The 13,828-nt window shown below is 53.4% G+C and overlaps 1 protein-coding gene across 3 annotated transcripts in view; it reads left to right on the forward strand.

The window, feature by feature from the left end:
* SND1 (staphylococcal nuclease and tudor domain containing 1) overlaps positions 1–10,589 on the forward strand; it is a 355,633-nt gene extending 345,044 nt beyond the window's left edge. For 2 of the 3 annotated variants that reach the window (XM_084808775.1, XM_084808777.1), the window contains 4 exons: positions 7,690–7,803; positions 8,454–8,657; positions 8,979–9,023; positions 9,231–10,589. In XM_084808775.1, the coding sequence (XP_084664901.1) occupies positions 7,690–7,803; positions 8,454–8,657; positions 8,979–9,023; positions 9,231–9,296 (429 nt within the window). In that variant the 3' untranslated portion in view covers positions 9,297–10,589. The remainder of the gene's footprint in view (positions 1–7,689; positions 7,804–8,453; positions 8,658–8,978; positions 9,024–9,230) is intronic. The other variant, XM_084808776.1, reaches the window with a different exon arrangement.
* Positions 10,590–13,828: the final 3,239 nt, after the last annotated feature.

Consider the following 13,828-nt stretch of genomic DNA (forward strand, 5'->3'; position numbering starts at 1 on the left):
CTTCGGCCTCACACTCCCACGCTTCGTCAAAAGCTGGGCTGTCCTGCAACATTTCTCTAATTAACAGCCTCGGATCTTGTTCTTTTTTTTTCTCTCAGCTCGACCTTGAGCTTTTTGCTGTTTCCTCTCTCTGTTCCGAATCCTTTAAAAAAAAATATTTTCCTTCTTTTTTTAAAACATACATCTCAACGGGGTGCAAGTCTTGCTTCCCCCACCTCCCATAGCCTCCCTCCTAAGATGAAGACGGACACAAAGAGGGAAGGGGATTGGTCAGCGAGTAAGGGGTCTCACCGGCTGACATGAGAGGAATTTCACACCACGCACTTTGCTACTGGCCTGGGCACCCGGACGGTCAACGGTATGCAACAGAAACCACAGTAGCCACTCACACAATCATCAGTTTCACCACTTCATTCATATGTCCCTGCCACCCACTTCCCCACTTTTCCACTAGAGCGAAGCAGTTTCCTCAGCGCCTTGCTGAGTATTAGTGCCTGCTCGGGGGAGTGATCAAGTCCCCCCTCCACCCCCAGTCGGGTGGGTCACCTTTAGTATACGTATACGAACACTGACCTTCTTCATAAGGCGCGGCCCTCTTTTTTTCTGCCCAGTGGCCTTTCTCCCAAAGGCGGGGCCCTCTTTTTACTCCATATACTTGCCTTTCTCCTGAAGGCTTCCAATGTGGGTTTCAACTGAAGTGCAGCTGCAGTATGGGCAGGGCTCAAGTTCCTTCCTCCGCTTCCCAAGGTTCTCTTGCCGCTCGCTGCCGTTTGGGCGGTCCCTGCGCATGCTTTCTCCCATTCACCCGACAAAAAGGTTGGTGGCGCCAAGAAAGGGAGGCGTGTGCCGAGCTCTCCCTCCCGGTGCGGCGATTAAGAGCAGGCAACTGCCACCTCTCTGTTTCAGAGCCTGCCACATCCGAGTCACGGCACCATTTATGCTGCAGAACCCAGAGTCAGAGAGACCACGGAGTGAAGGAAAAAACATGGCCCCTCCAGGAAATTCCTGACTTGTGTGGCAGATAACTTCCTCCTACAGAAAGTAGAGGAAGGAACTAGAGGATCGGCTATCCTTGACTTGATCCTAACCAACAGAGATGACTTAGTGGAGAAAATAGCAGTTACAGGAACTCTGGGGGAAAGCGACCATGTTGTACTTGAGTTCTTGGTTCTAAGGGAAGCAAAAGCCGAGTGTAGTCAAACGCGTACCCTGGATTTTAGGAAAGCTGATTTTCATAAACTCAGAACAATGATCAGTCGGGTCCCATGGCAAGCGACGCTAGCGAGAAAAGGAGTCCAAGATGGGTGGGAGCCTTTAAAAAAGGAAATTCTCAAGGCACAATCACTAGCAATTCCAACAAGAAGAAAAGGTGGAAGACAACAGAAGAAGCCAATGTGGCTTCACGAAAAGCTTAGGGATGACCTGAAAACAAAAAAGGACACATATAGGAAGTGGAAAGAAGGCCAAGTAACAAAGGAAGAGTACAGGCAGATAGCACAGAATTGCAGGGATGGCGTCAGGAAGGCTAAAGCTGAGAATGAGCTGAGGTTAGCAAGGGATGCTAAAAACAACAAAAAGGCTTCCTTCAGCTACGTGCACAGTAAAAGGCAGAGGAAAGAAATGGTGGTTCAGCTATTAAATAAGGATGGCAAAACGATAACAGATGACAAAGAAAAGGCAGAGGTGCTCAATTCCTACTTTGGCTCAGTCTTCTCCCAAAAGAGGGTCTATGACTCCCCTGGCAAAGGCAAAGTACAGGCTGAAGGGGCAGGATTGCAGCTGGAGATCGATAGGCATATGGTCAAGGAACACCTCATTACTTTGAATGAGTTCAGATCTCTAGGACCAGATGAACTGCATCCTAGAGTGATAAAGGAACTGGAAGAAGAACTCTCAGAACCGCTGTCTATTATCTCTGAGCAATCATGGAGGACGGGGGAAATGCCAGATGACTGGAGGAGGGCTAATGTGTCCCTATCTTCAAAAAGGGTAAAAAGGAGGAAGCTGGGAACTACAGACCAGTCAGTCTGACATCAATCCCTGGGAAAATTCTGGAGCAGATGATAAAGCAATCCATCTGGAAGCACCTTGACAACAATGCCGTGATTACTCGAAGCCAACATGGATTTGTCAAAAACAAGTCCTGCCAGACAAATCTGATCTCATTTTTTGATCAAGTCACCTCCCTTGTGGACCGTGGGAATGCTGTAGACATCATATACCTCGACTTCAGCAAAGCTTTCGACAAAGTGCCCCATGATCTCCTGATGAGCAAACTAGCTCAAAGCGGGCTAGATGAAACAACGATCCGGTGGATCCACAGTTGGCTACAGAATCGGACTCAAAGAGTGCTTCTCAATGGGACCTTCTCAAGCTGGGGAGAGGTAACGAGTGGGGTACCGCAGGGCTCAGTCCTGGGCCCAGTGCTCTTCAACATTTTTATTAATGACTTGGAGGAGGAGGTGCAGGGAATGCTGATCAGATTTGCAGACAACACCAAATTGGGCGGGATAGCTAATACTTTGGAAGACAGAAACAACATTCAAAGTGATCTGGATAGACTGGAGCGCTGGGCAGAAAACAACAGAATGACATTTAATAGGGACAAATGCCAAATTCTGCACCTAGGAAAAAGAAACCAAATGCACAGTTACAAGATGGGGGATGCGTGGCTCAACCACACTACAATTGAGAAGGATCTTGGAATGGTTGTTGATCACAAGCTGAAGATGAGCCAACAATGTGATGTGGCTGCAAAAAAGGCAAATGCTCTTTTGGGCTGCATTCATAGAAGCATCGCTTCCAAATCCCGGGAAGTCCTAGTTCCCCTCTACTCAGCACTGGTTAGGCCTCATCTGGAGTATTGTGTCCAGTTCTGGGCACCACACTTGAAGAAGGATGCAGACAAACTGGAGAGGGTTCAGAGGAGGGCAACAAAGATGATCAGGGGACTGGAAACAAAGCCCTATGAAGAGAGACTGAAAGAACTGGGCATGTTTAGCCTTGAGAAGAGAAGACTGAGGGGAGATATGATAGCACTCTTCAAGTACTTGAAAGGTTGTCACAGAGAAGAAGGCCAGGATCTCTTCTTGATCATCCCAGAGTGCAGGACACGGAAGAATGGGCTCAAGTGACAGGAAGCCAGATTCCGGCTGAACATCAGGAAAAACTTCCTGACTGTAAGAGCAATACGACAATGGAACCAATGACCTAGGGAGGCGGTGGGCTCTCCCACACTGGAGGCCTTCAAGACGAGGCTGGACAGCCATCTGTCAGGGATGCTCTGACTTGGATTCCTGCACTGAGCAGGGGGTTGAACTCGATGGCCTTGTAGGCCCCTTCCAACCCTACTATTCTATGATTCTATGAGTTTCTTTATTTAACGCGCGGGCTTAAGGCTGGAATCACTTCCAAAGAGCCAAAAGCCCCGAGGCACATTAACACATTGCTTTTATAGACATTATGACACATAGGAAACGGCTCCTCCTCTCCCGTGTGGTTGCAGTCCTCAACATTTCTTCTCTTAGCACCATTGTTTATAATACAAGAAATGGGTTATAGGGTAGCCGTGATAAGCAGAGAACAGCAGAGAACACGATATACAACTCTATGCTGACCTTAGCCTTTGTTGATAAGATAAGAAATTCCTGTGTCTCGTCAGCTTACAAACATATATTTCAGAGAGCAAGAGCTCAGTGAGAACATGAAGCATGAGACTGCATGAGGCTACTTCATCTGACCCCCGATATGGCTGCTACACTCTGATCATCTTTGTTGCCCTCCTCTGAACCCTCTGCAGTTTCTCTGCATCCTTCTTAAAGTGTGGTGCCCAGAACTGGACACAGTTCTCCAGATGAGGCCTAACCAGTGCTGAGTAGAGGGGAACTAGGACTTCCCGGGATTTGGAAACTATGCTTCTATGAATGCAGCCCCAAATAGCATTGGCCTTTTTTGCAGCCACATCCTATTGTTGGCTCATATTCAGCTTGTGATCGACAACAATTCCAAGGTCCTTCTCGCTTGTAGTGTTGTTGAGCCATGTATCCCCACCTTGTAACTGTGCATTTGGTTTCTTTTTCCTAGGTGCAGAACTTGGCATTTATCCCTATGAAATGTCATTCTGTTGTTTTCTGCCCAGCACTCCAGTCTATCCAGATCACTTTGAATGTTGTTTCTGTCTTCCAAAGTATTAGCTATCCCTCCCAATTTGGTGTCATCTGCAAATTTGATCAGCATTCCCTGCACCTCCTCCTCCAAGTTATTCATAAAAATGTGGAAGAGCACTGGGCCCAGGACTCAGCCCTGCGGTATCCTGCTTATTACCTCTCCCCAGTTTGAGCAGATCCCATTGATGAGCACTCTTTGAGTCCGATTCTGTAGCCAACTGTGGATCCACCGGATCGTTGTTTCATCCAGCCCACTTTTGAGCTAGTTTGCTCATCAGGTTATCATGAGGTACTTTGTTGAAAGCTTTGCTGAAATCGAGGTATATGATGTCCACAGCATTCCCAAAGTCCACAAGGGAGGTTACTTGATCAAAAAATGAGATCAGATTCATCTGGCAGAACTTGTTCTCGACAAATCCATGCTGGCTTCGAGTAATCACGGCATTGTTGTCAAGGTGCTTCCAGATGGATTGCTTTATGATCTGCTCCAGAATTTTCCCAGGGATTGATGTCAGACTGACTGGTCTGTAGTTCCCAGGTTCCTCCTTTTTACCCTTTTTGAAGATAGGGACAACGTTAGCCCTCCTCCAGTCATCTGGCACTTCCCCCGTCCTCCATGATTTCTCAAAGAGAATAGACAGCGGTTCTGAGAGTTCTTCTGCCAGCTCCTTTATTACTCTAGGATGCAGTTCATCTGGCCCTGGAGATTTGAACTCATTCAAAGTAATGAGGTGTTCCTTGACCATATGCCTGTCAATCTCAAGCTGCAATCCTGCCCCTTCAGCCTGTATTTGGCCTTTGCCAGGGGGGTCATAGACCCTCTTTTGGGAGAAGACTGAGCCAAAGTAGGAATTGAGCACCTCTGCCTTTTCTTTGTCATCTGTTATCGTTTTGCCATCCTTATTGAATAGCTGAACCACCATTTCTTTCCTCTGCCTTTTACTGTGCACGTAGCTGAAGAAAGCCTTTTTGTTGTTTTTAGCATCCCTTGCTAACCTCAGCTCGTTCTCAGCTGTACACTTCCTGACGCCATCCCTGCAATTCTGTGCTACCTGCCTGTACTCTTCCTTTGTTGCTTGGCCTTCTTTCCACTTCCTAGATGTGTCCTTTTTTGTTTTCAGGTCATGTCTAATCTTTTGTGAAGCCACATTGGCTTCTTCTGTTGTCTTCCACCTTTTCTTCTGGTTTGAATGGTTTGTAATTGTGCCTTTAGAATTTCCTTTTTTAACAACTCCCATCCATCTTGGACTCCTTTTCTCGTTAGCGTCGCTTGCCATGGGCCCTTCTGATCATTGTTCTGAGTTTATTAAAATGGGCTTTCCTAAAATCCAGGGTACGCATTTGACTACATTCAGCGTTTGCTTCCCTTAGAACCAAGAAGTCAAGTACAACATGGTCGCTTTCCCCCAGAGTTCCTGTAACTGCTACTTGATCCACTAAGTCATCTTTGTTGGTTAGGATCAAGTCAAGGATAGCCGATCCTCTAGTTCCTTCCTCTACTTTCTGTAGGAGGAAGTTATCTGCCACACAAGTCAGGAATGTCCTGGAGGGGCCATGTTTGGCAGAATTTGTCTCCCAACAAATATCGGGAAAATTGAAGTCCCCCATTACTACATCATGCTTCCTTGAAACATTGGCTATTTGCTTTTCAAAAGTTCCATCCTCGTCTTCTCCTTGGTTGGGTCGCTGGTAGTAGACTCTGACCACCAGGTTCCTTTTATTCTTTGCTCCATTTATTTTGATCCAGATGCTCTCGATGGGGCTACCAAGCCCATCCTCCTGTATTTCTGTGCAGAGACATGTGTTTTTCACATACAGTGCAACCCCACCTCCCTTTCTGTTCCTCCTGTTCTTTGTGAACAAGTTATATCCTTCAATTGCTGTATTCCAGTCATGGGAGTCATCCCACCAAGTCTCAGTTACATTTATCGAGTCCCTTCCATATTTAAGAGTTCAAGTTCATTCTGTTTGTTTCTCATACTCTGGGCATTAGTATATACACATCGAAGACCATGTGCTTCATAGTCTGGCTTTCTTCCTACATGTGTCTGAAGACTATTATTGGGCGCTATCAGAGCTGTTCTCTCCATTGCAGCACATGAGCCTTCGTCCATTGTTACCCCCAACATTACATCTCCCTCCCCCGCAGGATTCAGTTTAAAGCCCTCCTGATGAAGTTCTTCATGCTGTGGCCAAACACATTCTTCCCATCCTTTGTGAGGTGCAACCCATCCCTTGCCAACAGCCCATCTTCCAGGAAGTATAGCCCGTGGTCCCAGAATCCAAATCTCTCGCGTCGGCACCACCTCCGTAGCCAGTCATTCATCCGGAGTATTTTTCGTTCCCTTTCTATCCCTCTTCTAACTACTTCCGCCTTTGGTGCAGCGTCCGCACACCCCTTGAGGGGGTTGAGGAAATGGAAGCCCCACATTTGCCCAGAAGCTGCTTGGGGCAAGAGGCTGCTGCTTGCAGAAAGCCCCACCTGGGGGTGGGGATGGGGGGTGGAGCTCAACTCCCTGATGGGTCCACCTTGAGCATTTGCTGCTGTAAGTGTGAGTCCTAGGCAGCTGCACTGACACCATTCCCACAATCCAATTTCCGCCAGCAAATGGATTCCAATTAAAACTAGAAATCAATATGTGGCAGTGAGGAGAGCAAGGAAGGGACCCTGCTGGGTGGGTGGAGATGGGGGGGGGGCTAGACACCCTCACCAAGTGCTGCCAAGTACAGACTGTCTCCTTGTTGCACAAGCACAAAACCTTCCCGACTGTTGGAGCAATACGACAGTGGAACCCATGACTTCGGGAGGTGGTGGGCTCCCCCACGCTGGAGGCATTCAAGACGAGGCTGGGCAGCCACCTGTTGGGGATGCTCTGACTTGGATTCCTGCACTGAGCAGGGGTTGGACTTGATGGCCTTGTGGGCCCCTTCCAGCCCTGCTGTGCTGTGGTTCTGTGTGCTGTGCGGTGCATCGCTCCCAGCAACAGGCACCCTAATGGGCATGCAACCAAAGGTACTCCACTGAAAGTAGAGGAGCCAGTCGACTTCGGTTGTTGCTCCAGGGCAGAGGGTGTCCAGCAGGAAGACTGGCGGCAGGGGCATCCCAGGCCTGGCTGCACCCTCTGAGGAAAGAAGCCCCGCTTCTGTGTTCCGAATTCTGCGCAGGCCCCCGGTTTTGCACAGTCCTGCCCATGCTTATTCTTTTGCATGACTTACTCGTTCTTTGTCACGAGGAGGGCAAGGAGCCGCCTGTCCCCCATCCCAGCAGCCCCAGTGGACATCTTACTTAGCCCCCGCCCTGCTGCTGAGTGCAATTTCCCAGGGCTTTGTGCGAAGGCACCTCCAGGCTGAGCTTCTCAAGGAGGTCTGCCTGTTCTCACCAGCGCCACCTGCGCCCACGGGATGGCAGTGTCCAGTGTGAACGTGCATCTCCATGGATGTGCCAGAACGGGGCTTGCAGGGCAGGGCGGCTGTGGCCGCTCCCTTCTTCCTGCCCCTCCCCAGTGCATCGCTCTCTCTGCAGAAGGAGACGCTGCCCTGCACCCGGCTGGCCGCCCTGCCGCCGGCCTTCAGCACTCGCATCCTGCCTGCCCAGGCCACCGAGTACAAGTTTGCCTTCATCCAGGTGCCCCAGGATGTAAGTCCAGGGGGCCACTGGGGAAAGACGGGGGGGGGGGGGAACCAGGGTTCCGCTCAGCCTCGTCTTTGCCTGGAAAAGGACGGCTGTCAACAGCGGCCAAGTTGGAGCTGAGGGGCGCAAGGCGCAGGAAAGGGCAGCTGAAGTGTTTGGGGACAGAGCCTCTGCAGCAGCACCTTTTGAGCCCGCGGGGGGCGTGAGGGAGGCATTCGCTGCTGTGCCCTGAATAGGCGGGTGGGTGGGCAGCCCCAGCAGGGGTTCCGGGCTTCTCCAAATTCGGCCATTCAGGCTTCCCCAGTGGGACTGCGGGCCAGTCAAGGCAGGAGAGGCCCACAGAAAAGCAGTCCTCTTTCACCCATGGAAGGGAATTCATGTGTGGAACTCTCCAGTGGCTTTCGGGGAGGACTGGGCACTTCCATTCACAGAAGGGTGTCTGGGGTGGGCCCCAGAACACTGCTGGGCCCCAGTCGCTAGCCAGATGGAGCATCCCCGGAGGGAGGTGCTCAGCCGCTGAGGACTGGCTGCTGGGGGCATGTCCTGGGGGGTGGGGGCTGCTCCCAGCACTGCGTCCTGCTTGGGCACTGCCGCTGGGTGCTGGGCGAGGCGTCTCTCGGCTTTGAGCTAGGTGGGCTCCCCTCTCCTGTCCCCAGGACGAGGCCCGGGCAGATGCGGTGGACAGCCTGGTGCGGGACATCCAGAACACACAGTGCCTGCTGAACGTGGAGCACGCCGGGCCCAGCTGCCCCCATGTCACGCTGCAGTTTGCCGACTCCAAGGGCGACGTGGGCCTGGGGCTGGTGAAGGAGGGGCTGGTCATGGTGGAGCCACGCAAAGAGAAGCAGTTCCAGAAAGTGGTGAGCTGGCTAGGCAAGGGCTGGCCGTCCGGGGCTGCGTCCTGCGGCGGGCGGCTGGATGGCAGCTTGTGGGGGGCAGCAAGCTCACTGGGTGACTTTGGGCCAGTCACAGACTCTCAGCCCAACCTACCTCACAGGGTTGTTGTGAGGATAAAATGGAGAGGAGGAGGATCATGTAAGCCGCCTTGAGTTCCTTGCGAGAGGGAGAAAGGCGGGGTATAAATGCAATACATACATAAATAAATAAATAAGCCCTGAGAACGGGGCTGGTGGGGCGCCACCCTGGCCTGCCCTCGCTCTCACGCTGCATCTCTCCCGCAGATCACCGAATACCTGAACGCGCAGGAGGCGGCCAAGAGCGCCCGCGTAAGTCAGCCTCTGCCCGGGAGCTGGAAGCTGCTCTGGCTGCCGGGGGGGTTGGGGGTCGCCCTGGAGACGGGTGCCCTGGCGGGGGTGGGGAGCGGGCCGCTCCGGAGAGTGGGAGAGGTCTCCCCGTTGGAGGAGGCTGGGAGACGGTCGGTCAGGTGGAAAGGCTCCAGCCACTTGCTCACTCCCCCTCTGCTCTCCTCGCAGTTGAACTTGTGGCGTTACGGAGACTTCCGAGCTGACGATGCGGATGAATTTGGCTACAGCCGCTAAGTGACAGCCCAGCCAGCCCCTCTGGCTCTCGGCCACGCTTCCCCACCTCGTCCCCTCCGCTCAGAAGGCCAGCCTCTGCCCTGCGTCCGGAGCCTGAGGCCACGCAGGCGCTGGGGGTCAGCAGCTTAGTTTGACTTGCCGGAGTGAGCCGGCAGGGGGGGCTTCCTGCCCCTCCTCTCTGCTCCCCTTTGAGCCAGGCCGGCCCCCTTTTCCAAGCAAGCAGCAGGAGATGTATAATCTGCGTGAAGCTTTGGAAGCAAATAAAAGTAGCAAAGCTGGCCACGGCTGTGTCCTTTCAGGTATGGGGGGCGGGGGGAGCAGCACCAGAACAGGCCCCCCTCCCGCTCTCGACGCAGCCTGTCTTCAGCCCTGCCGCCAAGATGGGGCACCACCACGTGACCGGAGAGCCAGGCGTGCTTGGGGCGCCCATGTCCAGGGACGCGTGCCTGCGGCCATGGCGAGGGCCACCCAGCTGGGCTGCGCTCGTCTGTGGCAGTAGCTGCGCCCGACGGGCCACGTTGCTCCTTCCAGAGGAGAATAGAGGCTGTTCGAATTCTGGCTGGGGCCCAGGAGCCACGTGCCCCACAGCAACAGGGGAGGAGGGCAGCACCCGCACGCTGTGCCATCGGGGAGGACCATGACCAGGGGACGAGGTGTTTCCGCTCACCCGGAGGCGGGCCAGGCACCCGCCCCGGCTTCTCCCTCCTGCCCTTGCCTTGTCCTCCTGCTCAGCTTGTGGGCTTCGGGTGCACGCGGGAAACGCTGCCGCGGGGGGCTGGATCCAGTTGGGACCCTGCTGTGTGTCAGGAGCTGCTGGCAGCCCCCAGCCAGCCATGGGTGAACTTGGCGGGCAGCAGGGCTGATTCTGGGTGTGAAAGCTGGTGGGTTATCAGGATCCGGGGGCCAACCTCATGCAGCTACTCTCCCCCCTCAGCCTTTTCTCTCTTTGCTTAGGATCAGATTAGCCAAGGGGGGGGGTCAGTGTCTTGGGGGGGTGCCCCTACTTTGTAGGGATTTGCAGGTTCTCTTAAAAAGTTAGGAGGCAACACCGCAGGGAGGGCAGAAGCAGGTCTTGTATTTAGGAGGTGTTTTCCTGCCCACAGGATCAGGGCCAGGCTCCGTGGTATAGCGAGAGTTGTGCTCAGTGCAGGCATCATCACTCCTGCCATTCGAGTACAGCAGATGCTGCAGTTGGCTCATGGGCCCTGCCTGCTGCCGTACCCAGATCCTGACACCCTCTGTGCCCTTTGAAGTCTGGGAGCCTTGGGGGCCAAATTCCACTTCGGGAAGGGTTTCAGGGAGCGTATTCCAGCAGTGGGTGGGGCATGGGGGTGGGCCAAGGACAGATGCAATTCTTACAGATTTAGACATTTTCCCACCAAACATGCAACATGCCACTCAATTCTGTGCATGTCTACTCAGGAGTAAGCTGCAGTCCAACAACTTGCCATCCTGCAAAGCACATCTCAATTCTATGCAGGTATTAATTGCTTTTCAATACCCTTTTTTATCTGATCACTGATTGGAGGGAACAACAGAAGAAGCTTGCAGGCCGCCTGCGGAACCCCTGGGGGCCATATCTGGCCCATGGGCTGAAGATTCCCCACCCCTGCTTTAAAGGGACCGGAGATGCATCTGGCATGATGGTGCTTGAGCCAGCTGCCTCTGAAGCAGCAGCGCGGGCACTGGGCATCAGGCACTTCACGGGCTTCTGCGACTACGGCTGGGACTGAGAGTGGACGCATTGCTTTCTGTTTGGACGCTGCGGCCCTTCCCATCTCACCATTGTCCCTCCATGTGGGTTGAGGGTTACATGTGCTTAAGTCAGGACTTTTGAACGCCCAGGCAAAACTCAAGAGCACTCTGGAACAAGGTAAAGGATTTAATTAGGAAAAATGAAATGAAACCTAAAATGGGGCACATAGGAAAATACAGACACAGTCTCCTAGTAATGCTGTCCTCTCACATTGCTGTTGAAGTCACCTGAGCATCTTGGATCGTTCCCATTCTGGAAAGGACTTTGTGTCCTCTCCCCGAGGACAAAACCATGAGAGCTTGCCCATGGTCTGGCTGTATGGGAGACTCCACAGAGATGCAGGACTGATCAAGAAAACAAGGTGGCCAGAAGCAGGTCCTGGTTGGAGGTCGTACGATGACCCAAATCTGTATGATTGCTTCAACTTAGCTGAATTTCCAATTATTCAAAGATCGTGGAGCCGATTCATGTGAGGAAGTACCAGGGCCAGCTGTCCACAGGGCTGCAGGTGCCCTCACTGCAAGTCTCTGCTAGAGTTAGCTGGGCAGCAGATTTGACTGGATGTTACTCTGGGAAATGGGATGGGTGAGATGGCGGGACTTGTGCAGCCGAGCTGCGTGCATGGGCCACATCCTAGCCTCGTCTTGCTCTTCCGTATCTTGCGCCTAAGGCTGATAAAAGTTGCCCAGTGGACACTGTGTGCCCAAGAAGATGGAGCCAACTGGTCGAGTACAGTCTACGTATCGAGGAGGTTTTATTTATTCAACGTTTGTCCAACCTGTCTTCCAAAGGACCTCAGGGTGCTGTAGATGCCCCACCACGCGCGCGCACGCGCACACACACACACACACACACACACACACACACACACACACACACTTTATCCTCACAGCAACCCTGTGAGGTAGGTGAGGCAGGCAGTGAGGTCACTCACTGGACCTCATGTCTGAGTGGGGAGTTGAACCTGAATCCTGTACTCGGCCACTGCAGTGCGCTGGTTCTGTATCTAATAGTCTGTACACCACTTGCGGGGGGCATGAGCAGAAGGGGGCTGTTGCACTCGCATCTTGCCTGGGGGCTTCTCATTGAGGTATCTGGCTGGCCACTGTGTAAACAGAATGGTGGACTGGGTAAGCTTTTGGTCCTGCCCAGCATGGTGATTCTTGCGTCCTTCTATTTCTGCATAAATCCTGCCGTTCCTAGCGCACAGACGTGCAGCAGAGCCCCTCTTTCTAGGGTTGCCCGTGGCCTACGTGTGGGCCTAATGCTACACAAACTATTATGGCTGTTCAATTAGACCCCTGCTGCTCTCATCCCAGCGTCCCAGGTTGGCTGCCCCTTTCCGTGGGATCTGTTTTCCATCAAAGAACCAAATGCGGGTTCCTGCTGTTGCTTTATACGGGGCAGCACCTGCTTTGTGGCCAAGCCTTGCCAGGAGCCCTCGCGCCACCCCAGGGCCAGAGGCAAGCACCCGCGCACTGCTTCGGCAAGCAGCTGCCTGGAGCCAGGCTGTTCGTCCACTGGGCAGCCCATTGTCTCCACCGGCTGGCAGGGGCTCTCCTGGACTCCGGACAGAGGTCTTCCCCAGTCGTGCCTGGAGATGGCGGCTGTGGAACCCCAGACTGTTGGATGCGAGCGTGTGCTTGACCACAGAGCCTAGGAGCCCCTGCCCTTCTCTTGGGTTGTACTCCCAGAACCCATGTTGTGCGTTCTGATGGAAACGTTTCTGTGCCTATTCCTCCATTCCAAAGCCAATCACCACTGAAACTGCAAGGAACCGTGAGGCCCTGATGGCAAAATGAGGAGGAAGAAATCCAATATTGGTCACAAAGCAAATTCCAGTCTGGTCTTGCTATGCAACCCTGTCTGGCTTTAATGGAGCGCATGCGGTGTCTCACCACTGGGGCCAATCTGTCATGCATTGTCTTTCTGCTCTCTAGCTACAGCAAAGCTCTGCCATGGGGACGCTTTCTCTCCCCTTACCGCTCTGCCCACCTCCCCCACAGGCTGATCCCTTCTCAGAGGCATGGGGGTGCATGGCCCGCTGCTAAGGTGCTGTGCTGTGCTGTGGGCACTCGGCAGCCCCTGTGGGCCCATAAAGGTCTTGTAAATGGCTAGGGGCTGTACAGGAAAGGCTGAGAAAGCGGGCAGAGAAGCAGCCTCTGGCTGGGCAGGTGCTTCCCACGGCTCTGGAACAGGCGTGGTGCTTGAAACCTCGCTTCTGTGGGGGCTTCCCAGGCCACGAGCCTTGGCGGTGGCAGGCCAGCAGCAGTGTGTGACGGAACAGAGCCCACAGAAGCTGTGCTGCCTCCGTGCGGTTGGCGCCTGCTGACTGAACACCCAGCACTTTGGGCCCGTTACCCTTTGTTAACCCTTTTAGGACCAGATTAACACTGAATGCTGACGGGGAGGGTCACGTCCAGCATGAGCCTGAATGCCGGGCAGTGGGTTCCTAGGCCTGTACTTCATGCTCTGCTGATGACACCATGAAGAAACCTGCCACTCTGCAGGAACCGCAGGATTAACTTCTCACATTATCCTGCAGTACTGGACTCAGGACAACGATGTAATTATATGTTGTGGCAGAGAGCAATTAAAATGGAGAGGGGCCAGGGGATGGTTCACCTGGACCACCAAGGAGCCGCCCCCCACCCCAGCCTGAACGGGGGCAGAGGAGAGTGCTGCACTCGGTGCCAGTGGGTGCCCCCCCCCCCCCGGTGCTGTTCTGAGTCAGGTGGCGTTTGCGCTGGGCGGCTGCTCCAAGCAGGGGCCCGGC

Source organism: Heloderma suspectum, chromosome 7, assembly GCF_057233095.1.
Source record: "Heloderma suspectum isolate Gila_16-S chromosome 7, 16-S_ref, whole genome shotgun sequence".
NCBI lineage: Eukaryota > Metazoa > Chordata > Lepidosauria > Squamata > Helodermatidae > Heloderma > Heloderma suspectum.